Below are 24862 nucleotides of genomic sequence, written 5' to 3' on the forward strand. Positions count from 1 at the left end.
TTGCTTCTGTCTCTCTCGTTTGTTGTTACAGCTAAGCATCCTAGTGCATTGCATACTAAAGATTTATCTGTTAAATCTTATTTTCTCATTCCAACTCTACCTGTTTTCTTTTGTGTTGGAGGTTGCTGCATGCTTCTGATACTCAAAATGAAAAACCCTAAAAATATTGTGAGTAGAATTTATTTTTTTGCAGCCTGTCTTGCCAGCGGCTGGATTCCAAGGAAAGCAGCCTGGGTGCACGCATGCCAGTACAACCAGAATTTCAACAGTGTCAATAATCTTTGTTCATCTTACTTCCCTTCCTCCCCCCCACCCCCCCCCCCACACACTAATCTGTGTCAGTGTATTCATGCAGATTCACTCTCATACCGACTTTCACTCTGCCTGCTAACAAAGCAGAGCTTCATTTATTCTGGCTTCCCACTTTGATTCTTGTTTGATTTACCCCTGACAAACAAAACCCTGTCCCCCCTCTTCAGTGAACTAGCTGCTTGTGAATAAAATCTCTGACGCTTTGGTGTCTGAAGTGGCAAGAATTAGAATAATGAAAAAGCACTAGACATTTTTGACAGTAACTTCTCATTCTCTTTATTTTATTGCTCCATTTCTAATTGTTGCTTGACATATCTATGGTTTACTATATTTTTACAAATATTTGCAAGATTAGATAATTCATCTCCTGTAACAGTTAACAATATTAAAATGACTTGCTCCTCTTTTTTTTTTCTTTTCTTTTTTTTCTTTTTTGGAGAAGGGGAGCCTTGGAGGGAAGAAGTAACGTACAAGCAGATGTGCTGCTAGATCTACAAGCTTCTGCCAACCATATGGCATCTTAAAGAAAGATGGTTGGAGCGTCTGGATTAGCAAAGAGTTGGGATGGAAAGCCATGTGTCGTGTTGGTACAGGCAGTTGTTTTAGCTCTCTGTAAAAGGCTTCAGGAGATTGTGTAATGGAACAAATGGTACTGCAAGCCTTGTAACAGCCTTACCGCTGCTGGAGAGGCAATTGGCCCCCAGGCGCCTACTGCTTCATCCTCTCTCTCTCTCTCTCTCTCTCTCGCCTTTTTTCATCTATGTATTTTTTCATGTCTTGGAAACTCTGTGATTTGATTCTGAACTTTTTTTTCTGACTATACAATAAGCTGCTGGGGTTTTTCCCACTTGCTTAGCTTCTTTCTTGCCTCCCACTCCCAGAGAAATCTGCCATCACTTTTACATGAAATTGAAGTTGTTTGGTCACTGTGACAATTTTTAACACACTAATTAGCCTATCTGTGTCTTTATTGTTGTGGCTGTTGTTCTATGCTGTACATTTATTTGCCCCCTTCGATGGAAAGAATTGGCATTTAAGCACACCAATTTGGCATTGCTATTTATTTGACATGTTTCTCCATTTGCTCCTAAGCAATCTGAAATCCCACTCATGTTGATGAATTAACTTTGGTTGACTCTACTGATACAGGATCTGAACCATGGTATTTGGATTTGTTGTATCTTTTGGAAAATGTCTGTGATTCATTTTTTCTGCCGTGGGAATTAGGGTATTTTCAATGAAGAGTGTTTAGGCATAGGCAATCCTATCCGTTTATGCTATTTGTATTTGATAATTAATTGAAGAGTAATTAATTGTTGTTGATTTGGAAAGCCTTCAGTCTCAGATGCAAAATAGACAACAGGTTGTTGATGTCTTATTTTGAGAGAGTTTGTGGTCAGCATTTCACAGGGTGAACTTCAAAGAGTGAACATTGTTGACATTGTGAGGCGGAAATGAACAATGAAAAATGGCCAACACACTTTTTAACAGGGCCTAGTGTCTGCGTGGAATTTGAACCAGTGACTTGAGTTTTCTATTGTGTTGTCTTTTTTCTGATTATTTAAGCCTTTTCAATTATCTAACAACATAATATTTTGTTTCCAGTTAAAATCAGTATGATTGTATGATATAATGGTAATCTATCCCAGTGATTCCTTGTTACTAGATCTGAATCAGTCAGTTGACAACCCTAAAAGGCTTGAGTGCTGTGGAACCAAGAAAGAGGATTCCATTAGCTGGTCTCTTATTAAAAAGTGTGGATGTTGTTTGCATTAATGTCATACTATTTACTTTGAAGACTTCATCTGGTAGAGTGCCTTTGAACATGTTAAGCAATAGCAAAAAGCAGAAACATGTGTGATTGAGGATCCTGTGTATTGCACTTTGGGTAATGCCATCCTCTGTCTTACCAAGAAGAAAATGTGCAATTCCACATGTCACATAATTCACATGGAAAACATAAAAAGACAGATGTACACGTCTTTGTCGTATGTATTTTTTTTTTTTTTGCCATTTATCACAGCAGATGATAGGACCAAAAACCAAGACTTTTTTGCATTGTAGCAGAATGTTATTCTGCATGATTCTCTCCTTCCCACTCTCCTAAAATTTAATTGTTTTAAAAGTTAAGCTCATTATGATGCATCTGCATCAAAGGGCAGATTGTACAAGTCATAAATGAATGGGATGTTTTACCCATCACAGCAGTCCTTTCGGTCTTCATCTAGAATTTGGCATCTTAAGGATCCAGGCCCGAATCCAAAGGAATTCTGCAATTAAAAAAAAATGTTTAAAATGACTGGAGCAGTTGTTGCTAAACAGCCACATTTTGAGACTGATTGGGTTATTTTTTTATGAAGACAGTGACCAGCAAATGGACAGAGTTAACAGAAGCTGATACATTTATCAACATGGTTTTCTAAATGTCTTGAAATGCCTGATGTCTCTGTGGGCCTCCCATACGCTCTGCACATGCCATCAAAAACCGAGTAAAGAATTCTCTTCTTTCTGCACAGCATGCTCAAACACCACATGTACTGTCTGCTATGTGTCACTTCTTATGAAGCTCATGCTGGGAGGCTCTTTTTAAAGGCAAAGTGTTTCTGAAGGAAAGAGTTCAGATTGGGCAGCTCACAGCAGACAATCCTAGCTCAGAACTGAATTAGTGTAGTGATTATCGTGCTTAGCTTTGTGCTAGAAGTCAGTAAAAACCCTTTTGGGTCAGAGATGTGGAGAAAATGAGAGACACAGAAATGCACAGTAAAGGCAGAAGTAATAAAAAGATTTGCTTATGAAAGCATCAGAGCCAACTGGAAAAGAAAGGTCAACAATTAAAAATGTTTTCATTTATTAATAATCCTATTTGGATGCCGCACTGGCAATTCACAGATGCCATCATGACATCTGTAATATCCTAAGCAAAGCCACACCAACACTGCATTAATGCTAGCACAGCAAGGATCAGATATCAAACCTGTCCTGGCAAAACAGTGCAGGAGTAGCCCTTCTCAGTAATACCCCCAGAGTTAAATGTTCCAGATGTCAAGCGTAAATCTTGACCTTGGAATCCTGGCTTTAAATCAAATGCCTCTTCTGGAATATCAGCATAGTAGTTACCTCAGCCTCAGTTCCCCACCTGTAAAATAACACTACATTCCTAAAAAGTCTCATTTAAATTCCCTTACCCCTCTGTGATCCTCCCACTCTGGACCTTGGGTCTTGGACCTGCACCAGTGGTTTTGAGGAGAGAAAGGGGGTGGAGAAGGTGCTGCCAGAGGGGATAGGATCTGGTGTGTGTCATCACCACCAGATCCACGCCCTCCCGCAGCCTCCCTGCCTCCATTCCTTCCCCTCCCCATCCCATTCCACCCTCCCCCCCCCAGCTTCCCTGCTGGCTTATCTGCTCCGGCAGGTGGCCAAGAATCTGACAATGCGAGCAGGAAGTCTCTGCCTTCTTGTCATCGCTCAGCTAGCTCTCTACTTCACGTGCTGCTGGAAGCACTTTTGCAGCAGCCAGAAAGCAGATAATGTGGCTGCACTACAAGCTCATGGAATTTGGCTGTTACTGATAGTTTCACTAATGTGTTTCTTCTCGCAGAATGGAAGCTTATTGTGCACCTTTTAAAAAAATATTTAATCTTTGTATTAAACCCTGGGTGTAGAGAACCATAACAGAAGAATGAAGAAGCAGAAATGTGTCTTTGGGTTAAAAAATCCGACCTCATTTGATGCTATTTCCAAATAAAATGTCTATTTGACGTTTGGATGTAAGTGCTCAACACTTTTCCCCAGGCTCTTTCAGAAGATACACATCTTCTGGGCTGGGTTGTGGGAAAGAAAATAAAATGCTTCTACTGGTGCAGTGATGACTTCTTTTTGAATATTTCTACATCACTATCCATCTCCACACTTCCTCCAACCTCCACTGCGGTTTTTTTTCCTCCCGCCATTTATTCTATATGTCTGGAAATTGAAATTAAACCAGCCCCCTGTCACTTGTGACCCCAGTATCTGGGGGAAAAGTCAGGTTTTGACCTCTTTTACCCTGACCCCGGGCTGTACCCCTCTTGATCTTGTTTCATAGAACTCCATATGAATCATCCAGGACTGAGCTAGCTTTCATCTACCCAGCTTTCTACCCAGAAATTGGCAGATATCACCCCAAAGATCTACTGTCCTAAGTAGAAATGTCTCTGAAACTAAAAAGGAGAGGGAAAGGGACTATCTAGAATAAATACTGCTTTTCTATGATATGTAGGAGAATTTGCATAGATATTGGTATCAGAGACATTTTCATCTAGCCTACAGCTTAATTAAGCTTGCTGTACTTGGCTTTTTAAGTTGTACAGTGCATCTGTAGGTTTATCAGTTCAGAACTTCAGAAATGGGTCCCACTGAGTTCAACAGAGCTTCAGTTATCAGGCCATAGTTATCAAATGAAGACTATGGGTGCAATCCTAACCCCTTATGTCAGTGCTTTCCAGCACTGGCGTAGCGGTGCCAATGGCACATGTGCTGCATCCTGCAGTTGGGTGCCACTCACGGAGGCCTCCTCAAAGTAAGGGAATGTTTGTTCTCTTATCTCAGAGCTGCATTGCCCTTATGTCAGTGCTGGAAAGCACTGAAATGAATGAATGAATGCACAAGAAAGCACAAGAAATGAATGAAGTTAATTTCTGTACCCTGGATTGGCCCATTTATGAGACTCCCCTTGAAGGAGTCTCATAGACCTCCTCTGCCATTAGCGTAGTTCCTAAGGGGCAGTCATGCACCCCCCTTAGCATAGTACACCAGACAGGTGCCCCTCAGGCTCAGCCCTAGTTAAGCCTCTGCTGCAGGGTTAGAGTGTCAGAGAGGGAGAAGAAAAAAGAAATGGAGTAGTCAGCTGATGAGTCACTGGGTAATGGGGGTGTCAGTTGGCACACCACCTCAGGAAGTGGGAAGTCTTGGGACAGACCTATCTATACTGTAACTGCTCTGGACTTGTATTAACTAGAGGTGTTAATTTTTGGTGGTAATGAAATAAAAACACATAACAACTCTTTCTGCACTTCTCATTTTTGTAAAAAAAAAAAAAAAACCCAAAAAAACACACCCCAAAATCTGTGAAAAAAATAAAATTGTTTTCTAACAGCTCTGCATATTGGTCATTGTAAGCTGGTTGGGCTAGACTGGACGTGCGTGCATAGGTAATGATTGTGGCTGCATCTGCTAACTACCACCTATATCACCTACCTAGTATATTTTTAAAGCATTTATAATTTTTAAAAATATGGATTTGGAATAAAAACATCTAACACAGCATTCTGCATTTCTCATTTTAAAAAAAGAAATATGTGGAAAAATAAAACTGAAAAATCACACCTCTGGTATGAACACTCCAAAACAAGTAGGCTACAGCGTTTGGGCCTCTTCAGTCTAGAAAAGAGGCACCTGAGGGGGGACATGATTAAGACAAACAAAATCTTGCAGGGGATGGACAGAGTGGATAGAAAGATGGTCTTTTCCCTCTCACATAACACCAGAACCAGGGGAGTTAAGTGTTGGAAGAGTTAGGACAGACAGAAGAAAATATTTCTTTACCCAGCATGTAATTAGTTTGTGGAACTTTTTGCCACAAGAAGTAGTGAAGGCATCTTGCCTAGATGCCTCTAAGAGGGGATTGGACAAATTCTGGAGGAGAAGTTCAATAAGGGTTAAAGTCATAGTAGGTATGTGCAAGCTCTTGGTTTTAGAGGCAGGCTGCCTCTGATTGCCAGATGCAGGGGAGGGCACCAGTCCGCAAGTTGTGTCTGTTGTCTTGTGTGCTCCCTGGGGCATTTGGTGGGTCACTGTGAGATAATGGAAGCTGGACTAGATGAGCCTTTGGCCTGATCCAGCAGGGTGCTTCTTATGTTCTTATGACATGAGGGGTTAGGATTGTGCCCTTAGTTGTGTAAGTGTATGCTTAATCACATAGTCCCCAACAGGAAGTGATAGAGAATGCAGCTGGCACTGACTAATCCTGCTTCTCACTATGAGCAGCATCATGCACACAACCAAGAGTTTACTTAGGGAATGTTAGCTTCTCACATTCTCATTGCCCAAGGCATGATCTGCTCTATTAAAAACTAGTCTTATGCATTTTGCACATGCATATCTTCATTTGCTCCAATGCACTCAGATTTAACTGACTTTAGCATTAATAGACACCCTTTCCTCCCGTTACTCTATTAGATCAAGGTCTCACTGTAGTACCGTATTTTTCGCTCTATAAGATGCACCTGACCATAAAACGCACCTAGTTTTTAGAGGAGGAAAACAGGAAAAAAAATATTCTGAACCAAATAAAATATGTCTCTCCACTGCTCTTTTTCCATGCTCCTTAGCATATTTTACTATCTCTAGTTTAAAAGGAATTTTATATGCTAGCCTTTTCTGCTTTATCATCCTTGCACTGGTAGAATGAGGTACTGTAGTATTTTTCTGCAAGTGCATTGTCACTAAGCGGTGAACATTTGCATTACCATTGAGCGCCTGCATTTGCATTACAATTTGCATTTGCATTACCATTGCATTTGCATTTGCATTACCATTGAGCGCAGGCAGGACCCTGGTCAGGGGCAGAAGCACCTGCCAAGGAGGCTCTGCTGCCCTGAGAATGCCTGCAGCTTTGCAGTATTCGCTCCATAAGACGCACACACTCCCCCCCCCACACTTTTGGGGGGGGGGAAGTGCGTCTTATGGAGCGAAAAATACGGTAATTTGTGTGATTTCCGCAAAGATTGTTGTTCAATTCCAGAACAATAACAAAGAGTCTTGTGGCACTTTAAAGACTAACAAATGAGTGTGGTATATGCTTTCCTGGACTGCAGTCCACATGCAGTTGTGCAGTTTATTATAAAGTGTTAAGTAGAGCACAAGTCTGCTTGTTTTATGCTATGCGTACTTTGATTGAACTGTTTCTACATGCCTTGGTTCACCATCCATGAACTTGCAATGCAACAGGTATATTGTGCTTCACACGCTGTTATATTATAGGGATGTCACTCCCAAATAGGAAAATAGTAATGTGTGATGTGGTGAAGGCCCAGTTCACACATTTCAGGAAACCATTGTTTGTCACTACCAACAAGCCTGGAGCGCACAGGCTCCCCTCCCCTTTCCTTCATGTGCAAGGTGAGGGAACTGAAAGTTTCTACTTGTAGTTTTTTGAATTAACAATATGTAATGTGTATGCCTTATGTCTGAAAACTGTGGTTTATTCAAACAAACCAGATTCAGACTTTGGTTTCAGATCCTGGTTTATGAACGAATCATGGTTACAACAAAAAATAGTTTCCTGAATTTCGATGTAATGAGAAACTTGTGGTTTATTTGAAAATGGAAGCTTTCAGGCTCCTTCCCTGGCATGCAAAGGGAAACACGTGAACACTAGAAGTGTGATTGCTCATTCATGATAAGCAAATTGATACACTGATATGATTGTTGTAACCTGACTTCACTTTTGGAGCCCTAAATTCTAATGCCTCTTGAGTTATTTAGTAACTTTGGGGTGTTTGTTTATATACTGCTCATAGACTCAAGGCAGTTTACATAGGCGAGCAGATCATAAACCCTATTTTATCAAATGGGGTTTTTACAAGTATTATTCTACAAGAGAAACTTGTAGAACCCTCCAGATGTCTCCCTTCATTGTGCAGTCTCATCCTGACTGCACAGCTCTTGCCTTCAAAACTTCAGTAGGGTTACATAAGAACATAAGAACAGCCCCACTGGATCAGGCCATAGGCCCATCTAGTCCAGCTTCCTGTATCTCACAGCGGCCCACCAAATGCCCCAGGGAGCACACCAGATAACAAGAGACCTCATCCTGGTGCCCTCCCTTGCATCTGGCATTCTGACATAACCCATTTCTAAAATCAGGAGGTTGCGCATACACAACATGGCTTGTACTCCGTAATGGATTTTTCCTCCAGAAACTTGTCCAATCCCCTTTTAAAGGCATCTAGGCTAGACGCCAGCACCACATCCTGTGGCAAGGAGTTCCACAGACCGACCACACGCTGAGTAAAGAAATATTTCCTTTTGTCTGTCCTAAACTGCCCAACACTCAATTTTAGTGGATGTCCCCTGGTTCTGGTGTTATGTGAGAGTGTAAAGAGCATCTCCCTATCCACTCTGTCCATCCCCTGCATAATTTCCCCCCTCAGGCGTCTCTTTTCTAGGCTGAAGTGGCCCAAACGCCGTAGCCTTTCCTCATAAGGAAGGTGCCCCAGCCCAGTAATCATCTTAGTCACTCTCTTTTGCACCTTTTCTATTTCCACTATGTCTTTTTTGAGATGTGGCGACCAGAACTGGACACAATACTCCAGGTGTGGCCTTACCATCGATTTGTACAACGGCATTATAATATTAGGGTTGCTTCTACCATGATGACATATAACTGTTGAAAGGGTGAGCCAAATGATAATTGAATTCTCCCAGCTCCGCATGATAGTTGGGCTCTTCTAGTACCACCCTTACTTCTGCTAAGGCATTATTTTGCAGCTTGACAGCTGAGAGCAGCTGATGGTCCTGGATGGTCCTGGAGGTCCTAGCTGGGAGGTCCTGGAGGCCAAATTTAGGCTTTTAGGCAGGAAGCTGAAAGCCAGGACCTCAAAGGTAGCGTTCTCTGAAGTGCTACCTGTTCCACGCGCAGGGCCAGCTAGGCAGGCGGAGATCAGGGGTCTCAATGCGTGGATGAGACGGTGGTGTAGGGAGGAGGGGTTTAGATTCGTTAGGCACTGGGGAACGTTTTGGGACAAGCGGGGCCTGTACAAGAGGGACGGGCTCCATTTGAACCAGAATGGAACCAGACTGCTGGCGCATAACATTCAAAAGGTGGCAGAGCAGCTTTTAAACTGATCCCTGGGGGAAGGCCGACAGGAGCCGAGGGGCATCCGGTTCGGGACTCCTCATCCCTATGGGATGAGGATGGGGAGGTTAGAGAACAACAAGACAAAGGCAGGGTAGGAGAAGAAATTGGGAAAGGTAGGGTGATGGGATGTGATAGACGGTTTGGCACAATGAGAGGATGCGGGGACAAAGGAGCGAATAAGCAGCCCATCCTGGGGCATTCCGTGTATAAATGCTTTTATGCGAATGCCCGAAGTCTACGAGCAAAGGTGGGAGAACTGGAATGTCTGGTGACAAGGGAAAATATTGACATAGTGGGCATAACGGAAACCTGGTGGAATGCGGAGAATCAGTGGGATACCGCAATCCCGGGCTATAAACTCTACAGGAGGGACAGGCAGGGGCGTGTTGGAGGTGGGGTGGCCCTTTATGTTAAGGAAGGGATAGAATCCAGCAAAGTAGAGATTGAAGGTGGGTCCGACTCCACCGTAGAATCTCTGTGGGTTAAATTACCAGGCTTGTGCAGCAATGTAATACTGGGGGCGTGCTATCGTCCTCCAGACCAGAAATCTGATGGGGACCTTGAAATGAGGAAACAGATCAGGGAGGTGACAAGGAAGGACAGGGTTGTAATCATGGGGGACTTCAATTATCCTCATATTGACTGGGTCAATTTGTGTTCTGGTCACGATAAGGAAACCGGATTTCTTGACGTGCTAAATGACTGTGGCTTAGATCAGCTAGTCACGGAGCCCACCAGAGGACAGGTGACTCTGGATTTAATTTTGTGCGGTACGCAGGACCTGGTTAGAGATGTAAACGTTACTGAGCCATTGGGGAACAGTGATCATGCTGCGATCCGTTTTGACGTGCACGTTGGGGGAAGAATACCAGGCAAATCCCTAACAAAAACCCTTGACTTCCGACGGGCGGACTTCCCTCAAATGAGGAGGCTGGTTAGAAGGAGGTTGAAAGGGAGGGTAAAAAGAGTCCAATCTCTCCAGAGTGCATGGAGGCTGCTTAAAACAACAGTAATAGAGGCCCAGCAGAGGTGTATACCGCAAAGAAAGAAGGGTTCCACTAAATCCAGGAGAGTGCCCGCATGGCTAACCAGCCAAGTTAGAGAGGCTGTGAAGGGCAAGGAAGCTTCCTTCCGTAAATGGAAGTCTTGCCCTAATGAAGAGAATAAAAAGGAACATAAACTGTGGCAAAAGAAATGTAAGAAGGTGATAGGGGAGGCCAAGCGAGACTATGAGGAACGCATGGCCAGCAACATTAAGGGGAATAATAAAAGCTTCTTCAAATATGTTAGAAGCAGGAAACCCACCAGAGAAGCGGTTGGCCCTCTGGATGGTGAGGGAGGGAAAGGGGAGATAAAAGGAGACTTAGAGATGGCAGAGAAATTAAATGAGTTCTTTGCATCTGTCTTCACGGCAGAAGACCTCGGGCAGAAACCGCTGCCCGAACGGCCCCTCCTAACCGAGGAGTTAAGTCAGATAGAGGTTAAAAGAGAAGATGTTTCAGACCTCATTGATAAATTAAAGATCAATAAGTCACCGGGCCCTGATGGCATACACCCAAGGGTTATTAAGGAATTGAAGAATGAAGTTGCAGATCTCTTGACTAAGGTATGCAACTTGTCCCTCAAAACGGCCACAGTACCAGAAGATTGGAGGATAGCAAATGTCACGCCTATTTTTAAAAAGGGAAAGAGGGGGGACCCGGGAAACTATAGGCTGGTCAGCCTAACATCCATACCGGGTAAGATGGTGGAATGCCTCATCAAAGATAGGATCTCAAAACACATAGACGAACAGGCCTTGCTGAGGGAGAGTCAGCATGGCTTCTGTAAGGGTAAGTCTTGCCTCACAAACCTTATAGAATTCTTTGAAAAGGTCAACAGGCATGTGGATGCGGGAGAACCCGTGGACATTATATATCTGGACTTTCAGAAGGCATTTGACACGGTCCCTCACCAAAGGCTACTGAAAAAACTCCACAGTCAGGGAATTAGAGGACAGGTCCTCTCGTGGATTGAGAACTGGTTGGAGGCCAGGAAGCAGAGAGTGGGTGTCAATGGGCAATTTTCACAATGGAGAGAGGTGAAAAGCGGTGTGCCCCAAGGATCTGTCCTGGGACCGGTGCTTTTCAACCTCTTCATAAATGACCTGGAGACAGGGTTGAGCAGTGAAGTGGCTAAGTTTGCAGACGACACCAAACTTTTCCGAGTGGTAAAGACCAGAAGTGATTGTGAGGAGCTCCAGAAGGATCTCTCCAGACTGGCAGAATGGGCAGCAAAATGGCAGATGCGCTTCAATGTCAGTAAGTGTAAACTCATGCACATTGGGGCAAAAAATCAAAACTTTAGATATAGGCTGATGGGTTCTGAGCTGTCTGTGACAGATCAGGAGAGAGATCTTGGGGTGGTGGTGGACAGGTCGATGAAAGTGTCGACCCAATGTGCGGTGGCAGTGAAGAAGGCCAATTCTATGCTTGGGATCATTAGGAAAGGTATTGAGAACAAAACGGTTAGTATTATAATGCCGTTGTACAAATCGATGGTAAGGCCACACCTAGAGTATTGTGTCCAGTTCTGGTCGCCGCATCTCAAAAAAGACATAGTGGAAATGGAAAAGGTGCAAAAGAGAGCGACTAAGATGATTACGGGGCTGGGGCACCTTCCTTATGAGGAAAGGCTACGGCGTTTGGGCCTCTTCAGCCTAGAAAAGAGACGCTTGAGGGGGGACATGATTGAGACATACAAAATTATGCAGGGGATGGACAGAGTGGATAGGGAGATGCTCTTTACACTCTCACATAATACCAGAACCAGGGGACATCCACTAAAATTGAGTGTTGGGCGGGTTAGGACAGACAAAAGAAAATATTTCTTTACTCAGCGCGTGGTCAGTCTGTGGAACTCCTTGCCACAGGATGTGGTGCTGGCGTCTAGCCTAGACGCCTTTAAAAGGGGATTGGACGAGTTTCTGGAGGAAAAATCCATTATGGGGTACAAGCCATGATGTGTATGCGCAACCTCCTGATTTTAGGAATGGGTTAAGTCAGAATGCCAGATGTAGGGAAGGGCACCAGGATGAGGTCTCTTGTTATCTGGTGTGCTCCCTGGGGCATTTGTTGGGCCGCTGTGAGATACAGGAAGCTGGACTAGATGGGCCTATGGCCTGATCCAGTGGGGCTGTTCTTATGTTCTTATGATGGTGGCAATGGGAGAACCCAGTTATCCTGTAGGCTGCATATCCATGGGACAGATATGGCTCACACAGGCCTTATGTTTGACACATCTGTTGTATACCAGCAAGCTCCAACTACAGCCCACAGGCCGGATCCAGTGTTTGATGAAAGCCTTCCCTGTGCGGTGAAATGGTTACTATTCTGCACTGCAGCCTCTTATTTTTCCCTCTAACCTCCTCAAAAACTTGTGCCGGGCAGCTGCCTGTGCCTGGAAATCAGGGCGCAGAGCCTGTTGGGGCAATAGAAGCAGCTGCTTGTGAGGAGATCAGGACAGAACGGTAAGCACTGTGCCGCATGGGAAAGGCTTTATTCAAACACAGTGGTCCCACAGTTTGGAGACCGCTGTTCTATGCTGTTAAAGTTGCTATGTGATTTAGTTCTTAGCTTGCTTATTCAGAGATCAGGAGGGTTGGCTTCTTCCTGTAGTTGAAGTCTATTTTAAAAGTGGGCATGAAAGTAGAGAACACTGGGACAAATGAGCCTGTACTTTTCCCATGCTGTGTTCCCATAACCACCCTAATACTAGGATTACCATCTTTAATTTTATGGACTGGAAAGATAAAGGGAAAAGGCAAGAAAAGAAAAAGTAGGTAAACTTGAAGGGCGAAAGATAGAGGCTGCCATCCATTTGTTTTGTACAATATTGTTCCAGTGTAGGGCTTTCTGTGTCACTGGAGTCTCTTGCATTTTGACAGAGGATTTGAAAATCATAAAAAACAAGGAAGCTATTTCCAAAGGCATTGGCCCTTCTGAAGAATCCAGTGAGGGTGGTAGCACTAGAGTAGCTTGTTTATGTGTTGGCAAGCTCTGTGCAATCCACTTTCACTGCCTCAGCTTGTGGCTGGGATGGAGGCCTGGGCCTTTGTTCTTGGTGGTGAGGAGCATCCTCCCCCCCATTTGCACTTCCAAAAGTAATCCCTTTGGGGGAGAAGCTGCCATAACTGGGGGGGGGGGCAGTGACAACACCTCTGCTCAGCTCAGGGTCAATTTCGTCTTCTGTGTCTGCCAACACAAAAGAAGAGAGTTTAAAGCAGGGGTTTCAAACTTATTTCATATAGTGGGCCAAATAGCATTCATGGTGCCTGCTGAGGGCCAGAAGTTACATCATTAAGCAGGAAGTACCATCATTAAGCAGATGATGGCCAGAAATAAGCATTTTGTTCTCACATAGAAGCTCATTGGCTGCAAATGACAGAAGAGAAAATGTGTAAACCTTGTTCATAATTTCAAGATATGAGAGAGCCCAATTAACAAGCAGGAGAACCCAATTATAACGGGGGCCAGAGAAATTGCTTCTGGCCCGTGGAACTCATGTTTGACACCCCTGGTTTAAATAATTTATTTAACATAAATGAAAGTACTTTCAAAGTGAGAGGCTTCACTTCCCATGTTGTATGCATGTTTCCTATATCTTACTGGTCAAACAAGTTTTTTGTGTTTTTTTTCAAACAATAGAAACACTGATCACCTTCAGCACTCTGAAAAAACCATTGTCTGTCTCCTAATGTTTACCTGATCCGCTGCTGTGCTTGTAACCTACTGAGTCATGCTGTTAGTATTACCCCACAAACCCAATCCCAGTGCAGAGACTTTCCTCTCCTGAGTGATGTTTTGCATTTTTGTCAAATTCCTTTGGCTGCAGACTTTATGCTGAGTCTCTCTGTTCAGCTCAATTGGTCTCCTTCAGTTACCGTGGTAACCAGCAGATGGGGTTCTTTGACAAGGGTCAGTAGGGAGACTGCCACTGTCTATGGGAAGAGCAGCAAAGCTTCCAGTGCTGACAGTTCAGCTCTGGCCAGCCAGCAGTAGTTATCAGATTACTTATATTAAAACCTAATTAAGATGTGTGCCAGTAAGTGCAGCGGGACTATTGGATTTGGTGATTTAGCTGCTGCTGGATACTGTAATTCAATATCGCTTCTATGGCACATTCAGCAATGCAGAGCGAAGCTAAAATCCGTTGCTTGCATCGTCTGATCATGCACAGTGGAAAAGTTTGGTCTTTCCTGGATGTCGTTTTGCCCTTCAGCATCCACTGCTCACAAAACTTCAGCATATTTATAGCAAATTGGAAGGGAATATCTCTACTTATTATGAACAATTTGGTGACATGTAAAACCAGTAACTAGAAGGAGCTGTAGAAGGAGTTGAGTTTGCTGGGGGGGGGGGAGTGATCTTTATAATGGCAGCAATTGTAAAGCACTGAGAAATCCCACACCTAGAAAGAAATAACAACCTTGGCAGTGGTTTGCATCTCATTATCCACCTGGGTCGATATATTTTGAGGGGGCATCTGGCTTCCCCAGCTGTTTCAGCTGCCCCTCTCAGGGTGACAGTGGTACAAAGACAGGAAGGCCAGGCCAGGCAGATGCCTTTGCTACTTGGGTACTCACCCATGAACATTTGCACCATGGCCAGGAAAAGGCTGAATTGGAGGGCTGGCCTGGAAGCTGGTTGGGCTCTGTTGCTGCAATGTCTTGAGTTTTAACTTTACATCTTCTATTTCCTGATTTTATTTGATATCTAGCTAGCCAGTTATTTTTATATGTCATTGACATATTTTATGGTTATGTCTAAGCTATATTGGGCACACAGTTTATACAGGAAGGTTACATGTGAAAAATAATGTTTTACTTACTGCAGTGCTTTTCACTGTCACCTGTAAACCTATTTAAGTACTTTTGAGTTTAGCATAGCCTAAATATTTATCCTATCTTGATAAATTTATGAAGGAATTGCTTCACCTCCATCCAGTCTTGGCTGTTTCAGCCACATTACTGAGTATTTTCCTATGGCCTTGGGGGCAGAGAGCATTGATGGGTTTGCACTGCTCTGAACCCTTAAGGACTGGGGAGTGCCCCTACATGCCTTCAGTATCACTTGGCAGGTAAACTGGTGATGGCATCTATCATTGCAGACAAGTGGTTGTCTGGATGCAAACCAACACACACAAGGCCAGGACTAGGCCAAACAGGCAAGTGTCAATGCTTTCATATTTTTAAGGGATGCCCAATCTCTGAAGGCAAGAAATGAGTCCTGTTGCAAAAACACAGGAGTGGTGATACCTCTTTACTAAATAAATATTTATATCAATACAGTACAAGTTCTTGCAGTGGATTAAACTTCTAGCTTCAGAGTGGTGCCTGAGTAGAGATGGGGCCTCCGTAACCGCAGGGAATCCATTCTTGGACCACCCGTGGATACAGAAAATTGCATACAATAAAATCTGTGATCTTTGGCCCCTTAAGTCCTCCAAACCTTCTGGAGGGTTTTCTGAAACCCACAGAGAATGGTCTTTTTGGCTGAAAAATGCTACTTCCGATTTCCTGAGGAAACCGGACGTGACATTTTAATGACATATAAGACATTCTGAGGCCTGTGAAAAGCCCCTGAAGGCACGGCTCCGGTTGCCTCCAGAGGGCTCAGGTAGGGCCAAATCTGGCTGAATGCAGGGGGAACTATGTTGAGCCAGATCTGAAGATACACAATCCACTGATACAGAGGCCCCACCTGTAATTCAAGCAAAACTGAGAAAGGGGCCAGCTCTGTCATCTTGATACATTCAGGACCATCTGTTTGATTTTTTTTTTTAAGTCTGAACACAAAACACAAATCTGATTAGTATAGGATGACTTGAAGGAATCAGGACCAGCAGCCAAATGGCCCCAAGTGCTATTCTGCAGGTGCTGCCCAAAAAGCTTGTTGAAGAGTTCACACAGGCAATACTAAAGAGATTTTGTAGCAGCAGTCCTCATGCTTCTGCTCGTGTAAGAGGTTATTCTCCTGTGGAAGTAGACTATGTCTAATGTCATTTTTGTCACGCAACACTCCAGTGCAAGTTGTAAAACAATGGTCCCATGAGCAATAGACACTTTCTACATGTCATGGGGGGAACTTTTTAGATCCAACTCTGTATCTTTAATCTCACTGGAATGGTCAATACTGTACGAGTTTGACATCTATTAATGTATGGACTACTAGGGTCTCCACAAACCTCAATCCAGACCTGTATATGTAAAGTCTGAATTACTAGCTGGATTACTAGCTATTACTAGTAATAGCTCAGAAATATCTTCCATGTAACTGGATACTTGATAATATATCTACACTTTCTACACTGGGTAATCTTTCTACACTGATGTTATGATATTACTTAATGGCAACAGTGATTTATGAAATAAGACTTTGATATAAAAGTGTATACACAAGTGTATAACATAAAAGTGTAAACAATGTCACAGAAAAAGGTGTTATCTAAGGATACCCCCTGCATACTTGCTCGCCTTCAGTGTGACAAGAGGCCTTTGCTGTGTATTTGTACAACTGCACTCTGGTAATGAACTCACTGGAGCAACCTCTTCTATGTATTTTATCCAGGTTACACCAACTCGACAAGCATTGCCAGACCAGTGCTCAGCAGTTGGTGGAGTTGCTGAACAAACAGAACCAGTTATATAAGGAGAGGCAAATGCTTACAGAAGAGGTGGACTTGCTACGGACTCAGGTACCCCCAAACAACAGGGGCAAAGTTAACAAAATGTTGAGAAAAATGTTTGGCAAGCAAAATGAAGCAGCTGGTACAATGAAGTTTCAGACAGTGATGGGTCTTTGAAATTGATATTTCTCATCAGCTCTGAACAGCAGTGGATCTTGATGTTCTTAAGCCTGCACCAGGGTTTCTGGAATTTCCCACCTCCTAGTCCCTTCTGCTTCACTAAGACCATGGAAAAGAGCTCTTTTGAAATCCAGCTATAAAACAAAAGCATAGCCCTCATCCATATAATCTGGTTGTGATTATTCAGTGGTGTCTCTGTAGTTACACTGTATCTTTATGCATTTGGGCCTGGAATATCATAGAGTATTGTGATATTCATGGGCTCAAAATTAATTTGTTGAAACAGAATAATTCCTAAAGTGTAAATTAGTTTGAAGCTAAAGGCTTCCAGGTCCTGGGTTTGTGTGTGTGTAAAATAAAGTGATTAGTCTTTCCTTCAAATTTGACTGAGCCAAGCACTTGAGATCTCTAGAAATGGCTATTTGTGGGTGGAGCAGCATACTTTCTCCAGGTGGGACAAATACTTGTGCTCTGCATTCAGCAATTTACCAGATATGGAATGCATGCCTTTTTCTGCTAGTTAGTTCTCTGCTTCTTTCCCTAGTGCAGGGAGGAATAAGGTGGATATAATGTATACTTTGATCCTTAGCAGTGGTTCCTAAACTGTGTGCCATAACACTCAAGGGCGCTGCAGCGAACTCATACTGGCTTTTCCAGGTGCCACCATCTTGAATCAAGCAAGACTGCACAAATGGGAGTGTGATCTAGTCAAGACCCTGAGATTTAAGAATCATGTTTAGAGTCCAGGTGGGGAACCCGTGACTTAAAAATTTAGTATCTGCTCTTCTATAATCCTCTGAAAGGACTTGAAATCTGTCCAGGTGAGGACATTCTTATCAGAAATGTCACGCAAAGAATTATGTCACCCTGAAGTGTGACATGTGGAGAACTCTCCTTTAACCTGCTGCTCCCTACTTTAAGCCACTCTAGAGATTTTTTTATTATCTTACAAAGAATCTTTCTAAACATTTGCTGGGTTGACAGGTTTGAAATTGTATTTATTTGCTACATTTATATATTACCTTTCTGCCAATGTACTTGTGGTGATTCTATGAGGTCTCCACAGCTCATCTTGCAGGAATGAAAGAAGAAGCAAGGCACACAGCCCATGTATCTTACCTTTCAGTGCACTCTGAATCTTCCATGTAATGAGGAGCCACCCAAAAAAGAGGTAGATGCTACCACCAGGAAGGGAAAAGATCAGAAAGGGAGCCCCTTCCTCAACCTATCACCCATCTAAAGGGTAACCCAATTACAGTAGAACCTCTTTAAGTTGACCACCCAAGGGACTTGAGAAATTGGTCAACATAGGGAGGTGGTCAACATATGGGAAAAAGGCATTTAAATATTATCATGTTTAGCTCCCAGGACAACAAATGCAAGGCCAAGTTATTTTTGGATTTTTTAAAAGATTGGATTTTTTAAAAGTTTTATTGCAAATATCAATAAGAATTGATCCTCTTTTGATGCTTGCTATTTATATCATCTATATCTATATCAAGAGACAGAATAAACAGCCCACAATCAGTGTTTTAAAAAAACCCTGAAAATTCATAAGTTAAAAAATTACTTGGTTTCATAGCAGACAGGCAGACCAATGCTACCCCTTGCCAGCCCGTAGCATGTTATAGTCCCAACAGCTAAAAAAAACCAAAACACTTTTTTACTTAGGCTGCCTGGCCTCCACTGGGTCTCCTCAGATTCACTAAATGCCAGAAGGTGTTTGATACGGTCCCTCACTTAAAGCTGTTGAAAAAACTCCACAGTCAGGGAATAAGAGGACAGGTCCTCTCATGGATTGGGAACTGGTTGAGGACCAGGAAACAGAGAGTGGGTGTCAATGGGCAATTGACAAAAAAAGTGGAGAGAGGTGGAAAATGGAGTGCCTCAAGGATCTGTCCTGGGACTGATGCTTTTCAACATCTTCATAAATGACCTGGAAAAAGGGATAAGCAGGGAGGTGGATAAGTTTGTGGATGATACTAAACTTTTCTGAGTGGTGAAGACCAGAAGGGATTGTGAAGTGCTCCAGAAGGATCTCTCCAAACTGGGAGAATAGGCAGCAAAATAGCAGTTGTGTTTCCATATAAGTGTAATGCACTGGTGATGAGAACCAAAGTGAAAGGACAGTGGCTTCACTATGCACAAGCAATCTCATGTCCCTCGCAACTTGGTACGTGTCCAGGTACAATCGGCAGCCAGCACAGGTGCAGTGTGCCCACCTATAAAAACCCTTTTGCACACACGCTAGCATGTAGGCGTAGGGGAGGGATTGTCACATGGCTTCTAACTTTTCCAAGATGGGACAAACCATACAAAACACAGGCCCATAGTATCGCGTTCAGTGGGCAACTTACAGAGGGTAAATTAATGCTCTGTGCAATGGTCAAAGTGGTCAAGATACAACTTATGGAGGTGGTCAATATAGAGGGTCTCCCATAGTGTATATGCAGTGTCTGTCCATACTGTGAAAATTAGGTCAATATAGAGAGGTGGTCAATATAGAGAGGCGGTCAACTTTGGAGGTTCTACTGTATTGGGTTGCTCCGGTGGAATCTCCATGGCAGGGTCAGTCCTTGACATCTGGGAAGCTCCTCCCTCTCAGGCAGGCAGCTCAGGTTACAAAGTCTTCCTGATGGGAGGGGCTCTCTCGATTCCCCAGACTGACCTTGCCTCTAGGCACGGTAGATTGGGTTTTTTCTTGGTCAGCTTACCTAACCTTCAAAACTGTTTTTTTCTGGGACTTTGGCCCCTTCTTTACCTTTAAACAAGTTGTGAGGAAAAGGACTGCAACCGTCCTGCCTGAGCTCCCCTGACTGCCGTCCTTGTTGGGGCAGAAAATGGGGTTGCTTCTCACCCTTCTAGCAGCCGGACAACTATAGGGCTCATGCTTCCCCCTGGTTTTGGGAACAGCATAGGAGCCTGGCTGCAGGGCGATTCTTGGCGGTGGATGACAGCACCACAGCAGTGGGCTGTATTTTTCCTGCCAAAACTGCACCACAGCAGTAGGTTGCTACCCAGAAGCTGTGTGGAGAAGGCAGATCTACTCTCCCGATTCCTGCTCAAACAGCGGTGCTTGTCAGAGGGCGAAGCCAAGACAAACCTGTTTCCTGCCAAAGCACCACACAGCAGGTAAGGTGCTGCCAAGACCCCGTGAGGGCCAGGCAGAGGGCGACACAGACCTTCAGAAGGAGGGTTCAGGAGCTGGCAGACTCTTGTTGACTGTGCTCTGTACTTTGGCACGCTGAGGGTCAGGCAGACTTAAGAGAAGACTGGCACCCAGCCTGTGACACGCTCCAAGCTTTGCCTTTTCTCCACAGCATTTGCTGAGGAGTGCCTTAAGGACTCCATTTTGTGAGTCATGGTTCCCTCATGGCTTCCAGGGACGCAACAACATGCCTGAGTCTCTGCTTTAGTGTATGCAGGGTCAAGTTCCCTTTCCCCAGAGCATTGGGGAAAGTGCTGGTTCGACTGGTGATCAGCCTGAGAGAGGATTTGGGCAACTGGTGCTAGACCTGTTGTGTAAGCAGACACTGCAACCAGCTGATGAGATTCTTTTCCAAGGGAGTTGCCAAAGGGTTGAACACCCTTCATCTCCCTTGGCCCTGAGGTGTTCTGCATGCTTTCCTTCCTATCAGAGATGTTCTAAGGGTGTTACTAAAGATAACGTTGGAAGGGGTTTCCAACCTCAAGGTTCCCTGAGTATACCAGCCTTTTCACCTTCCACTGAGGCTGAACCTGCTATCTCAGGATCCCAGCATCCATCCTAAGAAAGCAACACTGCAGCTAACTGTATGGAACTTGAGCGACATACACTGTCCTAACTTAAGGTATTGAGAGTTAGTTCTCAAGATCCTACTTGCTGATAGGAGGGCCATCTAGAGGGTTTATATTCTTCCCAGAAGGGGTTGATGAGCTGGTGTTTCCAAAACCAGGTCCATCCAGAGAAAATTAAAGTGAGGGAACTCTTAGAGTTCCTTTAGGCAGGTCTGGATAAGGGTCTGAGTACAGCCACTCTGATAAGTATTCGCAATTTCATGTATATTGGGGTATCCTAAGGGTTGACTCCTGTTCTTCCTAACCTCATGTTGGAAAATTCACTAGCGGAGTGGCCTTGACCAACCTCTCTGGTGACCAGGGTCCCTTTGTGGAACTTAGGCCTGAAAGGAAGCTGTGTTAATGCCTTGAGAACTAGACCTATCTTCCCAGAAAACTGCCCTTTTTTTAGTGGGAATAACATCATCTAGATGGGTGTCTGCATTGACAGTTTTTTCTGTAGCTAGGACTTGTGTCTGTTTCAGAAGAACAGGGTAGTTCTCCTCACCAACCCTACCCAAGGTTAATTCTTTGTTTACCAGATCCTGTCTGTCTTTCCAAACCTTTCAACCTAGAGAGTGGGATTGGCACATTTTGGATGTGTGCTGGACAGGGAGTATATCTCCAGAAGCTCTACCTTCAGTCATATGAAAGCTGTTTTTTGCTGCACAAGGCAAACAGAGATTTAAAGTTTCACCATCCACCATCCCCAGATGCGTAAGGGATGCAATAGTTGAAGCCTACAGGGCTCATGGAAGGGAGCTGCCTCAGGGCATAGTTTCTCATTCGCTAAGAGGTGCTGCTACCTCTAGCATTCAGAGTGTTTTTTGTCTTTGGAGACGGTTTATAGAGCAACCACCTGCAGCTCCCCCCCCCCATATGTTCATTAAGCACTACTAGGCAGACGCCTATGCTTCCAGGGACACTGCCTTTGCCAGGCGCATGCTGTAGAGCATAGTTTCAGATGCTTCGGGCAGCTCCCACCCTTGAGGAGGCACGGCTTGGGTATTTCCCAGATGTCAAGGACTGACCCTGCCATGGAGATTCCACCAGAGAAAGGGGAAATTTGAGCTTACCTGTGAATTTTCCTTCTTGGTGGTCTCCATGGCAGGGTCAGTTCGCCCACCCTCACAGCCTGAAGCATTTAAAAAAAAGACAGCAAGCACAAAACAATGGGGTGGTAGAAGATAAGGACGAAACATCCCTGACAGGTCCTTATTAGGTCCCTGAACTGGGATACAGTATGGTCCTGGCCTTTCTTGGTTCAGAATGTTGAGATTTAGGTCACTGGAGTTCATCCAGATGGCTTTTCGACACATTGGACTTCAAGAATGGACATCTACCTGAGCAAGTCCAAGACAGAACTGATCTGGGGAGGGGGCCATCGAGGCTTTTGTAGTCTGGGGAATTGAGGGAGCCCCTCCCATCAGGAAGACTTTGTAATCTGACCTGCCTGCCTGAGAGGGAGGAGCTTCCCAGATGTCAAAGACTGATCCCTGCCATGGAGACCACCGACAAGCGGAATTCACAGGTAAGCTCAAATCTCCCCTTTTCCTCAGCATGGTTGCTATAGGAAGTGATCTGAGAAGCTACAAGCCCAGCCACCTTCATTTCCTTTGCACCTTTTGGCTTTAGTAGTGTTCACCCCCAAGGAACATGTCAGTGAATACAGGGCAATAGCTCTGGCTAAATGAAACAGGCAAGTATCTTGAAAAAATAACAAGAGCTTATTAAAGAAGACAAAAACGAAATAGGGAGATCAAATAAGCAAAACAGGCAATAAGGACAATGAAACCGAATGCAATTTCCTAGCCCCAATTCCTGCCTCAGAAGCACTTACTTTGTTGTGGTTCCTCTGTTGACCTTCGGGGATGGGGGCAGAGGGGTGCTTGGCACTGTACAGGTAGCTTCTGCAAGTTCTGGAACTACCCAAACAGACTTCTCCACTTCACAATTACACACACAGAGAGACTTTGTTTTAGTGTGAAAGATCTCGATTCACTAGAGAATTCAAGGTCATATAGAATTTAAAATAATGGCTTATAGTCTAAATAAGTACAGTACCAAAGAAAAAAAAGTGTGAGAGTGGAGAAAATACGTAAATTCAAGTACCAAGACATAGGTAATGGTTACATGATAATACACCAAATGGAACAGCCACTGAGGCAGACATTTCTGAGAGGAAAGGTTCAAGGATATCCCATGGCAACTGCTCCCAGCCACGCCAACAGAGAGAACATCACTGCCTCACCTTGTCATCTGATGCAACCAACTGCAGTGGTCGCTACTGGAAACCGTTCCAGCAGGGGCAATAGCCCTGTAGGAATTAACCCCATCCAAGCCAGTGCAACAGGCCTCCTGGTGAAATCGACGAGCCAGATGGCAGTTGGTTGAGAGGAGTCACTCACCTCTCCTTCTGATCCAGTCCTGTGGAATTAACTTGTTGTCAGACCTCAGAACTGCCCCCCTTAAGCATCTTAGAACCACATCTCCCCAAAATCATCAGAGGGAGACTAGATTGGAGCGCTCAAGTGAACACCCTTGCCATTTCAAGAACCAGAGGAAGAAAGTAAACAGGATGAGCTCTTCCGTAGCCTCATGCATAACGACTGTATATATAGATAACCTAAGATGCTTTGGCTTCCTGCATTCCTAAAAATGCTGCAGCTTCCTCCATTGAATCCAAGGGCCATTTCCTCTGTGTTAGGTACAACCAAAAACTTCATTCATGAGAAGTTGCAGCATTTGTAAACTACTGTGCCAGTGTGAATTAGTTCCTTTACATGGCACGTTTCCATGGCAGCACTGTACCTTTCTTGGCGCTATGAACAGTTGGCCTGGAGATCTCTGCATATTGAGACCAGTTGCCAGGGGAAAGTTCCAGATACTGTGTAGAAGCAGGCTTGGGTGGTAATAATACAAGACACACCTTAAACCGAATAGAAAGGAGAAAACTGAAGTCCAATCCAGTGCAACTCCCCATGTGGTGAGTTTATCCTACTGTATCCTCCAGGAAAGTTTCAGCCTCCAGAGGCCTCCTTAGGGTTGCCCCAGGGTAACCCCATGACAGCCCACTGGGTCTCCTTGGACCTGGCACAAGTTCACATGGACCTGTGAAGGCGGACCAAGCCCAGAAAGGGCTTTGGATTTGGCGGACACTGCTGCCACCGAACCTGCCACCTTCTTGATCTCGATATGCCTTCCTCCTATCCCCTAGACTTACTTATCAGGGCAGGTGAGTGTCTGGAGGTTTCTGGCACATGGAGTTGGCAGCTCGCTGTGGCGTGTCACATTTTATGACTGCAGGAAAGCACCTAGTCCCACTGGAACTAGTATTCTGGTGGCACTAGCCACTTTAAGATTGGGTTGCTAGTCTCATTAGAATATCCTAGCTGCCTCATGTTTCTCCTTCCAGTTTTGATGGGGTGAAGCTCAATAGGACGTAGTAGTGGTGAGGCTGCACTAGATGACACACTGGATCCCTGCAGACATAAACCAAGTACCTCCAAGTCAGCACTGGAAATGAATGGGCAGGAATATGCCCTTGCCTTTGTGATGCTTCCACAGAGTGAGGCTTGAGTTTGCCTTGATTATTCATCTGGTTCTGCAGTTTGGGCATTTCTGCATTGCTGCCATAGGGCACAATCCTAACCCCTTATGTCAGTACTGGCATAGCAGTGCCAATGGGACATGTGCTGCATCCTGCAGCTGGGTGTCACTCATGGAGGCCTCCTCAAAGTACGGGAATGTTTGTTTCCTTACCTCAAAGCACTGACATAAGGGGTTAGGATTGCACCCAGAGTCTTTTAGATACTATGCCCTGGACCATGCTATGAGAAGTGGAGAAAACCAGCAGGCATATTTCCCTTCAGTTTCCACATATTGTATAGAAACATTTCAGTATTGTGCATATTCATCAATAGATCTTCCAGCTTCTTCTGTTTGGACTGAAGTGCCAAAATATCGCTTGAGAAGTAGTATGCTGATAGC

The 24862-nt window shown here is 44.3% G+C and overlaps 1 protein-coding gene and 1 long non-coding RNA gene across 5 annotated transcripts in view; one reads left to right on the forward strand and one right to left on the reverse strand.

Moving 5' to 3' along the window:
• The window catches only part of LOC136641590 (uncharacterized), a 52500-nt gene extending 48940 nt beyond the window's left edge, over positions 1–3560 (reverse strand). For both annotated transcript variants that reach the window (XR_010793886.1, XR_010793885.1), the window contains exons 1-2: positions 3498–3560; positions 2509–2582 (exon numbers count right to left, since the gene is read on the reverse strand). This is a non-coding gene — a long non-coding RNA (uncharacterized lncRNA). The remainder of the gene's footprint in view (positions 1–2508; positions 2583–3497) is intronic.
• SDCCAG8 (SHH signaling and ciliogenesis regulator SDCCAG8) overlaps positions 1–24862 on the forward strand; it is a 150644-nt gene that overhangs the window by 120664 nt on the left and 5118 nt on the right. For all 3 annotated transcript variants that reach the window (XM_066617459.1, XM_066617466.1, XM_066617477.1), the window contains one exon: positions 16819–16945. In XM_066617459.1, coding sequence (XP_066473556.1) covers positions 16819–16945 — 127 coding nt within the window. The remainder of the gene's footprint in view (positions 1–16818; positions 16946–24862) is intronic.

The sequence above is a fragment of the Tiliqua scincoides genome, chromosome 1 (assembly GCF_035046505.1).
Source record: "Tiliqua scincoides isolate rTilSci1 chromosome 1, rTilSci1.hap2, whole genome shotgun sequence".
In the NCBI taxonomy this organism is placed as follows: Eukaryota; Metazoa; Chordata; class Lepidosauria; order Squamata; family Scincidae; genus Tiliqua; species Tiliqua scincoides.